Source organism: Suncus etruscus, chromosome 5 (genome assembly GCF_024139225.1).
Source record: "Suncus etruscus isolate mSunEtr1 chromosome 5, mSunEtr1.pri.cur, whole genome shotgun sequence".
Lineage (NCBI taxonomy): Eukaryota > Metazoa > Chordata > Mammalia > Eulipotyphla > Soricidae > Suncus > Suncus etruscus.
The window spans coordinates 118,346,112-118,362,668 of NC_064852.1; the positions used below are offsets into that span (position 1 = coordinate 118,346,112).

Sequence of the window (16,557 nt, forward strand, 5' to 3'; positions counted from 1 at the left end):
AATTTAACCTGGCATTCTTTATTTTGACCAGCTAAATCTGGCAATCCTATCCTTGGAGGGGAGATTCAGGCAATAAATTGATAACTAAAAACATTTTCCACCAGAGTGGAGCCTCAAATGGGATATAAGTATGCCACAGATTTGACAATTTTGTGGAGGACCTGGGATAGAACACCTAACTTGGTCACTAGCTACATTGAATCTCTTGTCTGCAGCATGAATTAGATTCACAAATATCATGATGTGAAAGGCATTAGGAAACACATCTTTTTGTTTTGTTTGCACTCAGGTGTTAGGTTATAGTTTATTTTACCCAAAACAAAGATCATCCCTGGTTTTTTGCATCTGTTTACAAATTGGTTTTACCCAAAACAAAGATAGTCTATATGTAAACCTAGGCAGGACAGGCTCAGATAGCCTGAGCTATCTGCCCTTATGATGTCCTTATTGCCCCACCTGGGTGTGGTCTCTGTACTCAATAAAAACAGTTTTGGCAGGCAGCTTGCTAGGGATATGAGATAGAAAACTGCCAGACTGCCTTGTCTGGATTATTTCATGCGTGAACCTGATTCAGACTCGTTCACCTGAATTTGGAGATATGATGCATGGGGTGATTTTACACTCAGGTGGGGCTCAGGGAACTATATGTAGTGTCAAGGGCAAGGCAGCCACCCTACCCCTGTACTCTCTCTCTGACACTAGGAAACTTTTTTTTTGTTTTTTTGGGCCACACCCGGTAACACTCAGGGGTTACTCCTGGCTATGCGCTCAGAAGTCGCTCCTGGCTTGGGGGACCATATGGGATGCCAGGGGATTGAACTGCGGTCTGTCCTAGGCTAGTGCAGGCAAGGCAGACACCTTACCTCTACCGCCACCACTCCGGCCCCTAGGAAACATTTTTTAAAAGAGTGTAAGAAATATGTACCTAAAATATTATTGTCAACAATATGTAAGCCACTATGATCAAAATAAAAATTATATTAAAAAAAATAAATAAAAGAGTGTAAGAGCAGGGCCGGCGAGGTGGCTCTAGAGGTAAGGTGTCTGCCTTGCAAGCGCTAGCCAAGGAAGGACCGCGGTTCGATCCCCCGGCGTCCCATATGGTCCCCCAAGCCAGGGGCAATTTCTGAGCGCTTAGCCAGGAGTAACCCCTGAGCATCAAATGGGTGTGGCCCGAAAAAAAAAAGTGTAAGAGCAATTAATTATACTAATTGAATAAGTATATTTTTAATAATGATATAGAATGAAAATGGAGATATAATGTAACATAATATATATGTATACTAAGGATGAAGTTGATATTACTATAGGGCAGTAGCTCTCCAGAGAGCTATATATATATATTTATTTATATGTAAATATATATATTTGCTATATTAAAGAAAATCTAATTTACGGGCCAGAGAGATAGTACATGGGTTAAGCCATTTACCTTATAGCCACTAAACTTGGTTCAAATTTAGACACAGCATATGGTCTCCTGAACGCCCAGTGATCCTAAACACAGAGCTTTGAGTATGCCCTAAGCATCGCTGGTAATAACCTCAAAATCTTTACCCCTCAATAAAAATACAAATCTAATTCATGCAGCATTTAAATGCAGGGCAATTCAACCAACAAATATGATGATGACTTTTATTAGAAGAACCCTTCCCTGTCTTTCAAAAATTTGGAATGGTTTTTTTCTTGCACTGAAATAGAATAAAAAATAATGCATTGTAGACAGTCTCAAGTAATTCTCGAGTACTTTTTTTTTTTTTTGAGTACTTATTTTCAAGTATAACTTCAGGATAAGACTAGATGCCTAGAATATCCCATGGAATGGAATGAATATTGTTTGTGTTATACAAGTATTACATGTTGAATTGGAACAACTTTATGAAAAATGGAACAACTTTATGAACCATGCAGTCTGGTTATTGTTTTAGCTTGGCAAGAGAAGGATGGAATTGGACTCACCTTATGAGCTCCGGTTAGACAATCAATTTCAACCTCTGAACAGGCAGCCCCGTAGACATAGTATGGAAAAGGGTCTCCTTCCCCCTTCTCCCAGTCGATGAAGGCCTTGTAGCCCCTGAGGGAACAAATAAAATCCTTTAGTTTGACCGTAGTGGGTGGGAGCTGTGTACAAATCAAGTTGCTTCGTTGGGAAAAAGTTACCAATGATTTATCATTTCCTTTAATTGATGCTTCCTTTAACTGCCCTGTAAACTAATTGAAGCTGATTCCTGAACTTAGAATACAGCTAGTTATCAGAACACCATCATTTGATGCCATGGTAAAGAGGGAATTTTTATGCTGTAGTTAGCATGCTAACAGGAGAGATTCATCAAGAGACTGGGTTCAGGCCTCACAGTGCACTTTTATGTTGATGATTTAAGTTGATCCTTTAGTTCTGCACACTGAAGGTTTCAGCTGCTTTTTAAAAAATTTAATATTCCCACAGGGGCTCCACAGATTTGGCTAACTAAACTGTAATAGTGGGATTGGGGAAAAATAGCATCAGTATTTTAATGCTTTCCTTCTTAGTGGGGCAGATCAACCAAGCTATAGGGCTCATTAGCTTTAGAGTAACTGCATGGGGCACTTAGAACTCACTTATATATTAAACACTGGGCTGGGCTGTTGGCTTTTTGTCTTAATTCTGTTTGAGGATCTGCTTTGCTTCCTCTCTCACCACCTCAGAGCCCTATCTTGGTGGTGATTTGTTTCATTAGATTGTAAAACGGATGTCATAGACTTCCAGGATTTGCCAATTAGTTCTCCTTATCATGCTTCACTCAATTAACAAGCCTTACTCAATGACCCCACATCGGTGATGATGGTCATACTACCCATCCCTGCATAGCACAGGGTTTCTCTCTCTCTCTCTCTCTCTCTCTCTCTCTCTCTCTCTCTTGGTTTTTGGGCCACACCCGGTGACGCTCAGGGGTTACTCCTGGCTATGCGCTCAGAAGTCGCTCCTGGTTTGGGGGACCATATGGGACTCCGGGGGATCAAACCGGGTCCCTCCAAGGCTAGTGCAGGCAAGGCAGGCACCTTACCTCTAGCGCCACCGCCCGGCCCCAGCGCAGGGTTTCAAAGTAGAAAGGTTTCATGGTAAAGAGGAGGTGTGGAAAATCGAACTGCAAGTTATGTCTTATGATATTGATTGATTTTTTTTGTTTTTGTTTTGGGGCAACACTTGAAGTGCTCAGGGCTTACTTCAGCTCTCTGAGATCACTCCTGGCAGGCTCAGGGGCCATATGGGATGCCAGGGATTGAATATAGGTCAGCTACAGGGCAAGCACCCTATCCACTGTATTACAGTTCCAGCCCTAATGATATGATCTATTTATTATTTATGATAAAGCATATGACTAATGATTGGTTGCTGCAATTCACAGTTATTATTGTTTTTCTATCTAATATAATTTTTATTATTCAATATTTTCTTGGACAGAGCTCAGTTTAGGCCCTATGAAGAATTTTTATAATTCCATAATAACTTATTTGATAAACAAGAGAACCAAAGGCCTAGACTAGAGCAATTAAGTAATCTCATATTTTCTCATGAGAAAAGCCAAGCTAGTATTGTAATTTTTACCTGTAGTATCCAGTGGCTGAAAGGCTGATTCTTTGTTCAAAAGCAGCTTCTATCTGTAGGTTGGGCATAGTTAGTCAAAATATACTGTTAGGTAAAAGTAAAAATATTCTGGGCTAGAGTGATAGCACAGTTGGTAGGGCATTTGCATGCAGATGACCTGGGTTTGATCTCCAGCATCCCATAGGGTCCCTCAAGCAGCACTAGGAGTAAGTTCTGAGTACAGATCCAGGAATAACCTCTGAGTGCTTCTGGATGTTACCCCCCCAAAAAAACAAAACAAACAAAAAGTAAAAGTATTCTATAAGCCCAAGTTGATATTGATTATTGGGGCTATGTTAGCAGTAATAAAAATCATCCTAATATTCCTTTTTTCTCAGCATGTATATAAACAATTCCCTTCAGACTGACCAAGTTTCAGGAGTCTGGAATAAAAGAACCAAACTGAATTTGGCTGCAGGGACTTAGTTCACATGCTATTTGGAGCTTCGCTTCTAAATGTTAAACTAACTGTGTATATGACTGCCAGGTAATTGTTCCCAAGAGATCAGACCTAGTTTATTGTTGGGTTATGGAATGTGTGAAGTTGGATTAAAGTCATTTCTCTTAGGACATATTCAGTAGCAATCAGACTTTTAACTTTATCTCTACTAAAAACATAAAAACATCAATACTTTTCTGTAACTTCAGAAAGCCGTTCTCTCTTTCTCTTTCTCTTTTTCTTTCTCTCTCTGTCTCTGTCTCTTTTTCTCTTGTCTTTTGGACCACACCCAGTGGCACTTATGGGTTACCCCTGGTAGGCTTGGAAGACCCTATGGGATGCTGGGGATTGAACCCCGGTAAGGCAAATGCAAATGCCCTACGTGCTGTGCTATTGCGCTGGCCCCGTTTTTTAAATTTTTTTTTTTATTTCTAAAACACGGTGTGTGAGGTCTTCTGGACTTCTGCAGACACATCTGTTCTTTCACTTTCCACATCCTCTACACACACACACACACACACACACACACACACACACACACACACACACACACACACACACACACGCAGACACACACACGTCAGGAAGCAGTCCTCAGTTTAGGTGAGTTGTCCTTTTTGTTAAAAGGCCTTCTGAGAACTCTTCCTGTGTGGCCTGGCTCTGCTCTGCCAGGACCCTTTCAGTATTGGTTTACTTCTTTTCTCCTTTGTATTAACAGACAGTGCAACACTTACCCAGTCTTCCCATGTGCCTTCGGGGTTTTTCTTAATGACTGGCTCAAGGCGTTTTAGAAGGATCTGACATGCATTCTTGGAGCAAAGAAATAAAATTCTCATTAGAGATGAGCCAGGTTGTTAGGGTGTACTGGAGGAATGCCAATGGATTAGGTCAGTAATTACTTAGGGATTGACGAATACTGATCAGATGAGAATTTGGAAGCAATAAAGACACATGAGTTGAGAGTCCATTGATTAAGAGGACTGTTCCTTTTATGGTATACTTCTGGTGAAAATATGCTTAAGGTTGAATTTATATTTTCATGCCCCTTTCTTAGGAATATTTCTAGTGTTAATTAATTTTCTTTTTTCTGCATCTTTAGCTAAATTATTTTGTATTCTCTAGTCATTTAAATTAAAAAAAAATAGAATTTCTTCTCTTTCTGCACACCCTGAAGTCCTGGGGGCTTCTCTCAGTTCTGTGCTGGGCATGGGAAGCTCACTTTTAGCAGTGCTTGGTACTAAAATGTGGAGCCTGGGCCTCCTCATGCAAAGCCTGAACTCAGCCTGTTAGTTGATACCCCACTATTACACAAAACAAAAATCCCCAATTTCTTCTTTTCTTTTCACCTATATATATATGGATAAGTCCACCAGAATTTTACTCCCCCTCCCCCCGGTTAAATTTGTACTGAGAATAAAGAAAGGTCAGTCTGGTGTGGTGTACAGAGAGACCACAAGGCCGGAAGCCAATGATTTCCTGACTCTCTCCAGACTGGCTTGGCTTATTAATTCTTCATGGCTACCCTGCTTCTTTAGAACCAGTCACCTGGGGTTGAAACAAAGTGTGTGTGGGTAATTTCACAATGTTGAGATTTATTTTATATCAGTCCATTGAATTAATGCTCTTTCTTGTTTGTTTTTTTTTAATTTATTATTATTATTTTTGTTGTTGTTTGTTTGTGTCACACCCAGCAGTGCTTAGGGTTTAATCCTGGCTCTATGCTCAGAAATTGTGCCTGGCAGGCTCAGGGGACCATATGGGACGCCGGGATTCGATCCATGTCCATCCTGAATCAGCTGCTTGCAAGGCAAATGCTATCTCTCTGGCCCCAACTCTCTTGTTTTTTTGTTTGTTTGGTTTTTTGGTTTTTTTTTTTTTGGGTCACACCCGACAGTGCTCAGGGGTTATTCCTGGCTCTACACTCAGAAATTGCTCCTGGCAGGCTCGGGGAACCATATGGGATGCCGGGATTCAAACCACTGTCTTTCTGCATGCAAGGCAAACACCTTACCTCCATGCTATCTCTCCAGCCCCCCAACATTCTTGTTTTTTTTTTTTGGGAGGGGGTTACACCCAGCAGTGCTCAGGGGTTACTCCTGGCTATCTGCTCAGAGATAGCTCCTGGCAGGCACGGGGGACCATATGGGACGCTGGGATTTGAACCAACCACCACCTTAGGTCCTGGGTCGGCTGCTTGCAAGGCAAATGCCACTGTGCTATCTCTCCAGTCCCAACTCTCTTGTTTTTAATCAGAAAAATATTCTTTCAAGTCTGCAACAGTGATATCTGCTTCTGTTGGAAACATTATTCAGGTTTCTGTCTATACTCCCAACTGTTCATTCATGCACATCAAACTACTGCAATGAAAGCTTCAGCTTGGGGTAGAAAGTGAGAACATATTTAAAGGTGTTATTCTAATCACATAGATCCACAAAATTTCAGACAATTGAAACAGAAACCTAAATCTCAGTACCCTAAAAGATGGATATCAGTTTTAATGGACAACTTATACACATGCAGACTGCTCCTTTCTTGTGTTTGAATCTATACCATATTGGATATAAATAATTTGTAGTTTCCTATTTATTTGTTTTGAGCAAACAGAACCGTTGGTTTCTGAGTCCTGAAAAGGTATCCCCCCAATAAGATGTTTTGAGAGTGGTAATAGCACAAATTCAGAATTCTGGGTATGAAGAATATGTGCTTTTTTTTTTTTCACAGTGTCTCATTCCAAAAGTGGATTGTTTATAGCAGAAACATGAAATAAAATTACTTCAAAAGGTTAGGCAACCAATTATTTGAATGAAGGACTGTAGCATTATGGTTCTATCCTAATAAGCAAAAAAAAAAAAAAAAAAAAAAAAACCAAAAAAAAAACAAAAAACAAAATTAGCTCCCAGAAAATAAATACAAGGCATGAATAGGCTGTTATGATTTTACCAGTGTAGGTATTTTAGTTGTAAATATCTATCTGATTGAATTTTCACTTGCCAATTTGCCTAAAAGAACTTGTTTGTATGTTTTTTTTTGTTGTTGTTTTTTTTTGTTTTTGAGCCACACCCGGTGGTGCTCAGGGGTTACTCCTGGCTGTCTGCTCAGAAATAGCTCCTGGCAGGCACGGGGGACCATATGGGACACCGGGATTCGAACCAACCACCTTAGGATCTGGTTCGGCTGATTGCAAGGCAAACACCGCTGTGCTATCTCTCCGGGCCCGAAGAACTTGTTTGTAATAGGGGAACCTTGCACAACTTTGTATTTCTGGGTATCCACATTCTTTGGTTTCTTTTAGGGGCAGAGCACTCTGCTCATTGAAATTCCTTTTCCTCTTACTCCACGGAAGCTGGTATTAGTGTTTCCTACTATTCAGTATTTACCCAAAGTCCCCTGCACTACAGATTGGACCTGGTAGTTATATGTGGTTCTGCTAAGGGTTGAGGAGTGAGAATGACCAGCTTTATACTTGGCTTTAGTCTTTACTTTGCTCTTCCCATTCTATTTTTTTTTTTTTTTGGCCACACCCGGTGATGCTCAGGAGTTACTCCTGGCTATGCACTCAGAAATCGCTCCTGGCTGGGCTGACCGTATGGGATGCTGGGGGATCAAACCTTGTTTTGTACTAGGTCAGCAAGGCAAACACCCTACCGCTGCTCTACCGCTCCAGCCCTGCTCTTCCCATTCTCTAGTTCACTGTAGAAGGGCAAATTTGGAAGCTACCTGATGAAGATAGAAGAATCTAGATCTGGGTGTTCAAGTGACTGGACACTGGAGAGTTCCAGCTGCAGTCCTGGCTGCATCTGAACTTTGAGATTCTGGGTAGTTTGTCATCTTGGGTTAACCTATTTCCACCTACCATACTTAGTCATCCTGAACTTATGCTTAGTAATGTGGATGACCTCTCTAAAACCAGCCACTTGTGCTTGTTTTAGGCTAAGCAAACTCCAGCTGGAGGAAGCTCTTTCCCATGGGAAAGAGCAAGCAGTAGGAGAGAATACCTGGACAGCCCTGCCATTGACATCGGCACCAATGGATGCTGCAGTAGCGATGGTATTGGGAATTGTGGCCGTGCTGGTCTCACAGATGTGTATATGGGACATGGGGATTTTCAACTCACGGCTGGCCACCTAAGGAGAAAATCAAACATAGTTTCAAATCTGAAATGGGCTTCTATGAACATGTGAGTCAGTATTTTTTCCAAGTAGAATTTACAATTTTTTATTGTAGCTTTGATTTACTTTAAGTCTAAAATAATGTATCTTGGAAAAATTAAAACCTTTTTTGGTAAGGTTTCTTGCTGATTTTAAAAGCATTTTCTTGGTAATATTACGCCATGGTATTTCTGTTCCAATTTAGTGCATTTAAGATATTAAGGATTTCTATTTGTCTACATTTTACATAACAGGGATAAACCTAACTGAGATTTTCAAACTTATTTAGTGACAAATAAGAAAGAGAAAGATATTAGATTGGGTTTTATCTGAAATTTATTGCCATCTTTATTAGAAAGATTATGGTCCTGAAAGTCTTTTACCTTTCTTCTTGTTCATTGTTTATTTTATATAAAAACATTTTTATTTAAACACTGTGGTTACAAAGATATTCATGCTGCAGATTTTTCCCCACAGATAAAGTTATTCATGATTGAGTTACAGTCTATTCAATGTATAACAACCTTCTTCAATCCGGTTTCCTTTCTTGCCTTCACCCCATTAGAACTCTGGCCAATCTAATCCTCACCCCTTTCTTTTTCAACTGTTTATTTCTCTAGTATGTGGTTCACTTTTTTTTTTCTTTTTTGGTTTTTGGACCATACCCAGCGTCACTCAGGAGTTACTCCTGACTCTGTGCTCAGAAATCGCTCCTGGTTTGGGGGATCATATGGGATGCTGGGGATCAAACCTGTGTCTGTCCTGGGTCAGCCGCATACAAGGCAAATGCCCTACTGCTGTGCAACCACTCTGGCCCTGTTGTTTACTTTTTTTATTTTCTGTTCATTTCCTCTTAGATTCTCAACAGACAATTGTTGGCTTATACCCTATTTACCCAAAATAAAGATCATCCCTGGTTTCTTTGTATATTTGTTTACAACTTGGAATTCGCCCAAATAGAGATTGTCTTACTTGTAAACCTGGATGGATTTACTGCCCCACCCAGGGGTGGTCTCTGTACTTAATAAAAATGGCAGTTCTGGCAGGCAGTGGGGGCTTCATACTAGGTAGAAGTTAGCCAGACTACAAGTATTTCACCCTCAGCCTGGTTTGGATTATTTCTTGTGCTACCCTGATTTAAACTCACCCACCTAGGCCTGGAGATACAGTGCATGGGATGATTTTACAGACACAAGCAGAAATTAAGGGACTCAAGAAGAAATGAAAAAGAAAGAAAACTAAAGAAAAGCATGATTCTGTCTGCCAATGTTTCTTTTGTCTTTGCAGAAGACAAAGTCTTTGTCTCCAGATGTTTGTGGGAGTGTTTCTGCTCATCAGTGCCAGGCTATATAGTAATGCTTTTAGCAATGGCAGGTGTTTTCTTAGCAAGAAGCAAAACCACACACAACCCCTTAATGGTTCTTAGTCATAAAACTCTAAAGGGAAAGTATAATGTACCTTTTTCCTGGATCAATCCCGGAAGCCACTGGGGCTCAGCGACCATGATTGATCCTAACAGGGCTTTGTGGCAAACACTGAACCAAAGAAAGGGATGAAGACAAAAGGCACCAGAACAAGCTGTTCCCTAAAAACTACACAGAACAAAAACTACACAGAACAAAAACTACACAGATTCCAAAGGGACTGAATTGTCAAGAGCAGCAAATGTGTGAGTTAAATATATTCCATTTAAAGGATTATTAATCCCCCCAGATGGTACTTTCTCCTTTGTATGCATGTATATATTAAAATGTCCTTTAAAAGTCAGAAGATGATGACATATACAATATTTGCCCTTCCTCATCAAGACAAAATAACTAGCAAGTGAATGTTGCTGTTGAAACCTTAAGTGATAAAGTTGGTTTGCAGGTAGAAAGTGGGGAGTCTCCTCTTGATGCTCTCAGTATCCACTGCTGTGCTCCAGGGTTTCATGAATAATGGGGCACTAACAGCCATCCAAAGCACAAACTCTGAGCAGACTCCAGGAGCCTTTGTAAATCTGTGGAATTTCTGCCACCTTGACTAAATGCTGTTTGGTAGATAATATTTTCAGCTACAAGACAAGGTCCTTGGGCAGGAAGTGATCATTTACCCTACAATGAGTTCTAAATGTCCATCATGTCAAAGTGTACAGAAATATTATAATAAACACATTATTTTATTACTATTACTATTTATTTATTTATTTATTTATTTATTATTTACCTGTAGCATTTTGGTGTGAATTCCTTGTCCCAGTTCATTTCCTCCATGTGTGACCAAGACAGATCCGTCTGTGTAGATGTGAACAAGGGCAGCTGCCTAGGAAGAAACCAACATTGATGTTTCATGAAACTCCCTATAAAAAACTAGATATCAAGACCCAAGTCTGATGGGCAGTCAGAATTTCCAAGGAATTCTGAATGTCTCTCTCTTTGTGTAAAAGTTTATTGTAAAGGACTTTTCTACCTACGAGCCCTCTTAAATACTCAAGAATTATTTGCTATGAGAAAGACGCTCTCCTGTTTAAAATCTCAGGCAGACCTATTCTAACTGTTTTCACATTTCCAGGTACTTGCCCATATGATGGGCTTAGTTCTAGATACATAAAGATGAACTTGATGTGGTTTGCCTTAAGTAATCTCAGTGCATTGGTGAAGGGAGGAACTGGAATACCTGTCATTATAGTGATGAACGATTCCTGATAAATGGGTGTAGGATAAAGGTAGCCTTGGAGGCAGAATCAACAACCCTGCAGAGACAATAGATGGATCATAAAGGGAAGAAGGGTAGAAGGGTTTGCCACCTTGCCAAATAGCTAGATCAAAACTCATCCTAGTCCGTAAGGAAAAATCTGGCTCCTTAGTATCTGGTTTGACACCTTATGGGATTGGTCTCTTCTTTTCCTGTTGCTTCCTTGTCCTATTTTCACCTTTCTCCTAAGTCTGGCCTTATGGCTGTTCCTGCCTGACCTGTGTTCTTGTTTATGCTGTTTTCTCTCCCCAACTGCTCTGCAAACTGCTGATCCACACACACAGTCTCTGTTTGGTCAAAATGTTCCCTTCTGGGACAAAGCAACTGCTCCATTCTCTGCACCTGCTCTTCCACAGAATTGGAGACTGAAGAGTATCCTCTGTGAGTCCATATCTGCCTGTAAACTCAGAATATGACTTTATTTGGAAATAGACTCTGTACTCATAATTAGCTATGAGACAACAGACTGGTGTGAAAAAAAAAAAAAGTCTCTCAAAAAAAGTTAACTGTGCTAAACTCACCAAGATTAGATTGATACCACATCATCCAAGCTCCCCAGGAAATGTATTTTTTGTTTGTTTGTTTGTTTTTGGGCCATACTGGTGATGCTCAGGGGTTACTCCTGGCTCTGCACTCAGAAATCACTTCTGGCTTGGGGGACCATATGGGATGCTGTGGGATTGAAATGTGGTCCGTCCTAGATCAGCCGCTGGCAAGGCAAACACCCTACCACTGTGCCACAGCTCTGGCCCCAGAAAAAGTATTTTTTGTTTGTTTTCTGGGTCACACCTGGTGATACTTAAGGATCATATTGGGACGTCAGTATCAAACCACAGCTGGTCTCATGCAAGGCAAATGTATTAAGCCTTTGTACAATATTTCCAGCCACAGAATATAGTCTTAATGGATCAAGTGAAGATTTTCTGGTAACATCAATGAGATATCTGTCCTCTAAAGGCAGATGCTATTAGACTTTTTTGTTCTCATAGGTAGGTGACCTAAACAAAAAATTATTCTTTTTTTCTCTGGTCTTGCCCCTTTCCAGTCTTTAAGTATCCCTCATTTTGTATAGACTTATTTTTAAAGCCTCTTCTACTTGCTTAATGGGATGGTGCCCAATTCCTGAACTGGTCAACAGATCTTTTTTTGTTTTGTTTTGTTTGTTTTATTTTTGGGTCACACCCGGCAGCGCTCAGGGGTTACTCCTGGCTCTACACTCAGAAATTGCTGCTGGCAGGCTCGGGGGACCATATGGGATGCTGGGATTCAAACCAATGACCTTCTGCATGAAAGGCAAGTGCCTTACCTCCGGCTATTTCTCCGGCCCAGGTCAACAGATCTTTTAACTAGATCCTTTAAGTGATCCTTTTTATAATTTTCAGTTAGATATTTTAAGTGATCTTAGTTGTATTTTTGTTATATCACATTGGATGAGGGTGGGTCCTGAATCCAACAGGATGGCCACATGACAATGGAGACCATGACGGGCTCCATAACCCATAGAGAAGGAGGCACTGGAAGCTGGAAGCAGGGAGGGACCTTTCCTGAGCAGTTTGACCCTGGTTGACACCTTACTTTTGAACTTTTAGGCTTCAGACCTACAATACCATAAATCTGTCATTTTTTTTTAAATATGTCATTTTTAAGCCATTTTGTGACAGCTTTTTATCTGGCAGACACAGAAAGTGAAGATGTGGTGATAAACTCTTCTGTGGGAGTTTCCCCAGGAAGGACACCTGGGTCTGCTCATCTTTGTGTCCTGTAGAAAACTTTGACCTCATTTGGCTCACAGAGACACTGAATAAATATTTGTTAAGATGTATGAGTAGAAATGGAACCCTTTTCCTCCAGGCAGAGTAGACAAAGAGGAGTTTTGGGGCCTCAGTTATTTATGTCTAGAGCCTTTGAGAGCCCACTGGCTTGGAGGTTCTTGGGTGCCTTGAGGCATGTGGGTTCTAATAATAACATGTATTTACTGTGAGCCTTTGACTTATACTGAGGACAGTGTCTGTCACACCTAGTTAAAAAAGTAGCTGTTCCGGCTTTGTGAGTCATGTGATGACCTTGAATAACTCCCTTCAACTGCCAGCCAGATGGTTCTTGGGTGTGTCCACTTGAAAATCTGCAAGGAAGCCAGAGGCCTTTAATGGAGATTGGAAGTTGACTGCCTAGACCTTCACAGAATTGTCTCTAATTTGGTTGAGAGATAGTCATATGCAGAAGAACAAGCCAAATAACAATTGAAGAGAGGCGTGGAATAGTAAAAACCACACAAAAGTGTCATCTTGCTTTTTGTGCTTGGCACACAGCTTTTGAAAATTTTAGAATTTACTCTCCTTGGTACTCTAGAGAACTCATTGGAAGACCTGATAGCATCAGAGAGAGGGAATTGCTGCTAGAAAAACCAGTCATGGAGCCGGAGAGATAGCATGGAGGTAGGACATTTGCCTTGCATGCAGAAGGATGGTGGTTCGAATACCAGCATCCCATATGGTCCCCTGAGTCTGCCAGGAGCAATTTCTGAGCATAGAGCCAGGAGTAACCCCCGAGTGCTGCCGGGTATAAACCCAAAAACCAACAATAAATAAATAAATAAATAAATAAAAAATAAATAAAAATAAAAACCAGTTATATGGTTAAAGAGTTCCAACTCCCAGTCATACTCCCAGTCTCAGAGAGAAGAGAGGTTGGAAGTGGAGTTAAAATTTAATGGTTTATTAAACATATATCTGGAAAAAAAAACATACCACTAAAACTTCCAAACAATGGAGTTTGGGAAACTTTCAGAATGGTGAGCACATTTACTAGCTGGTGAATGAAATGCCTAAATGAAAGGAGACTGAGAACACTTTTTAATACTTTCTTTCTGCTCTCTCATTGGATTCTTCTTGCACGAATCTTTAATATCATACCCTAAATTATAGATACACCGCTTTCCTGGCAAATTATCAAACCTGAGGTGGTAGAAACAAACAAAATCCCAGATTTGTAGTAAACTAGGAAGAAGTGTGGATAACTTGAGCATTTCAGTTTGAGTAGTATCTAAAATGGGGCCTATCTTGTGAGACTCAGTCCTTCACTCTGATTAGTTAAATACCCAGTTGGTCCTTTTTTAGGGATGGGGGTGGGGAACTTGGGCCATACCCAGGGGCATTCAGGTGTTACTCCTGGCTCTGAGCTCAGAAATTGCTCCTGGAAAGCTTGTAAGAGCATATAGAATGCCAGGGATTGAACCTGGGTCAGTCCCTGGCTTGTCACATACAAGGCAAATGCCCTAGCTGCTGTACCACTGCTCTGGCTCACCCAGTTGGTCTTGTAGAATTGATATAGAGAGCACACAGCATTGAGAATCAGAGCGGAGGATATAAAGCAAAAAGGCAGCTTTCCAGGATTCTTTATGGCCCTAAAATTGATTCAGGCAGACTTTGTATCTCTATTAGATCTGGATGATAGAAATAGAGCTCAGGGCCATGTGTTCTTCTGCTTATTCACATACGCTCAATCAGGCTTATGGATGTGCTGGTTAAACTTTCTGTACCTTTGTACGGAATGAGCATGTTGGGCCTGATCAGGAGTGAGCCAGTGGGCAGGAGATACCCAGCAATGAAACCCTGAGAGGTGGGCTTGAGACTAGGAAGGGTTTGGGAGGCTGGATAACAACAAAATAGGAACAAAATGATCTTACCCAATTCTTGTCACTCTTAAGAGAGAGGATTATTATTTTCATTTTATGGTTAAGAAATTAAGGCATTTATTGAATGTCACTCAGCTACAAAGTGACTGGGCCAAGAATTCCTCACATTCATGAGTCTTCACTTCATCAGGGATTTGTGGCAACTTCTTTATTCTTGAAAAGGAGTCTGTGTGTGTGTGTGTGTGTGTGTGTGTGTGTGTGTGTGTGTATTTGACTGACTGGTAGTTGGGTATAAAAAGAATAATGCTTTTAATGGTATGCACACACACAATGTAATGCAGTTTTAGATTTAGATCTTATGTGTAAGCTTTTTCCAATCACTGACTTTTCTGCTTTGGATGGACAGTAACGGGGAGGCAAGAATCCTCCAGTCTCAACAGTTTTCCTGTGTAAGGCCCAAGGGGAGTGCCAGGAAGGCTCTTCTGCTCATTAATGGACTCATCTCTATGCAGTATTTTCTCCTCTCCTTGGGTAGAGCAGCTGAAAGACTTCTCTTTGAAAATCTACCAGAGAGGAGTTTTTGGATCATCAGACAATCCCATTCCTCATTAGAACTGACACATATTTTTGGAGTGGTGACTTATAGATCAACCTGCTGGTCAGGGCAAAATGGAATGACTTTCTTGCCTACTAGTGCTAGAGTTAGGCAAGAGTTTACTGTTCAAACTATGAGCATAAAATATGAGCCTGCAAATCTCTCTCTGTATATTGTTTAGGTACAAGGGGTTGAATCCACAGCCTCATATCTTAGAGTCTTACCATGTGCTTTAACAGTAAGCTGCATTCTGGCCTGATTCCTTTTTATGCAGTGAATCAGAGGGGTGAGGGTAGCCATGCAATACTCTATTTTGGAAGTGGAGAAGTGAGGCTTATGTTTGCTGATGTTATTTTATGCCACTGAGACAGTTTCTATTGGACTGTAATACAAGTGCTTGCAGATGGCTAGGCTGCTCAAGAGAGTTCTGTATATTTCTGCCAAGTGTTGGGAGGGAGAGATATACACCAGTGTCTGGGAAATGGGACTGTCCCAAACTCATGACCAACAGATAGTTTGGAAACATGTCTGACATTGGGACTCTCTCCATGAAGATGGGATTTACCTGATGGTAGCTCGTTGCAGCAAATCCAACTGAGAATTTCATGGGGACAATAGCAATGCCTCTCTTCTTCCAATAGTTCTTCTTGTTGAACTCTTCCACTTCCTTTCTTCTGCTGTGAAAGGAAGACTTGTCCAGACATTCATTCCAACATCTTATCATGTTCTCGGGGTTGAATGCTTGTTTATAGATGGTTTTATCAACAGTTTTGTACATGTTTTTCTCCCTAATCTGAAAAGTCAATAGTTATGGTAAGATAGAGACAAAAACTGCAAATACAGACTGTAAACGCCTCTTTTTTTTTTTTTTTGTTTTTGTTTTTGGGCCACACCCAGCAGTACTCTCCTTGCTATCTGTTCAGAAATAGCTCCTGGCAGGCACGGGGACATATGGGACGCCGGGACTTGAACCAACCACCTTAGGTCCTGGATCTGCTGCTTGCAAGGCAAACGCCGCTGTGCTATATCTCCGGCCCCAAAAAGCCTCTTTTTAAAGTACAGACTGGTAGGGAGAAAACAAAGTCTTTTTTTGTTAAATACCATGTGCTTTTTTATAGGTTACAGTGTGAGGCATATTTATCATCTCTTCTTCAATCAAGGTCTCTACCTCTGGAAGTAGAGGGTAGTAGGAGCAACTGATCTGTGAAGGGTAAAAGAATGGAGGAGTGAAAAGGCAGATTTGCCTTTTATTTTACCCTAAAGGAAAGGTTTGGGGATAGTTGACAGTATATTAAAAGCAATTATTTAGTGTTATAAGCAAAGGTAAAATAGTTTTGCATTGTAGCAAAAGACAAATAGCATTTTTTTCTCTAGACCTTTCAA

General features: G+C 40.7%; 2 protein-coding genes across 2 annotated transcripts in view; one reads left to right on the top strand and one right to left on the bottom strand.

The window, feature by feature from the left end:
- Positions 1–16,557, top strand: part of CLK1 (CDC like kinase 1) — a 747,223-nt gene that overhangs the window by 94,603 nt on the left and 636,063 nt on the right. The window lies entirely within an intron of this gene.
- Positions 1–16,557, bottom strand: part of LOC126008678 (aldehyde oxidase 2-like) — a 96,452-nt gene that overhangs the window by 14,120 nt on the left and 65,775 nt on the right. The window contains exons 27-32 of the mRNA XM_049772917.1: positions 15,740–15,967; positions 10,418–10,513; positions 8,060–8,188; positions 4,799–4,873; positions 3,587–3,639; positions 1,960–2,074 (exon numbers count right to left, since the gene is read on the bottom strand). Of these exons, the coding sequence (XP_049628874.1) occupies positions 1,960–2,074; positions 3,587–3,639; positions 4,799–4,873; positions 8,060–8,188; positions 10,418–10,513; positions 15,740–15,967 (696 nt within the window). The remainder of the gene's footprint in view (positions 1–1,959; positions 2,075–3,586; positions 3,640–4,798; positions 4,874–8,059; positions 8,189–10,417; positions 10,514–15,739; positions 15,968–16,557) is intronic.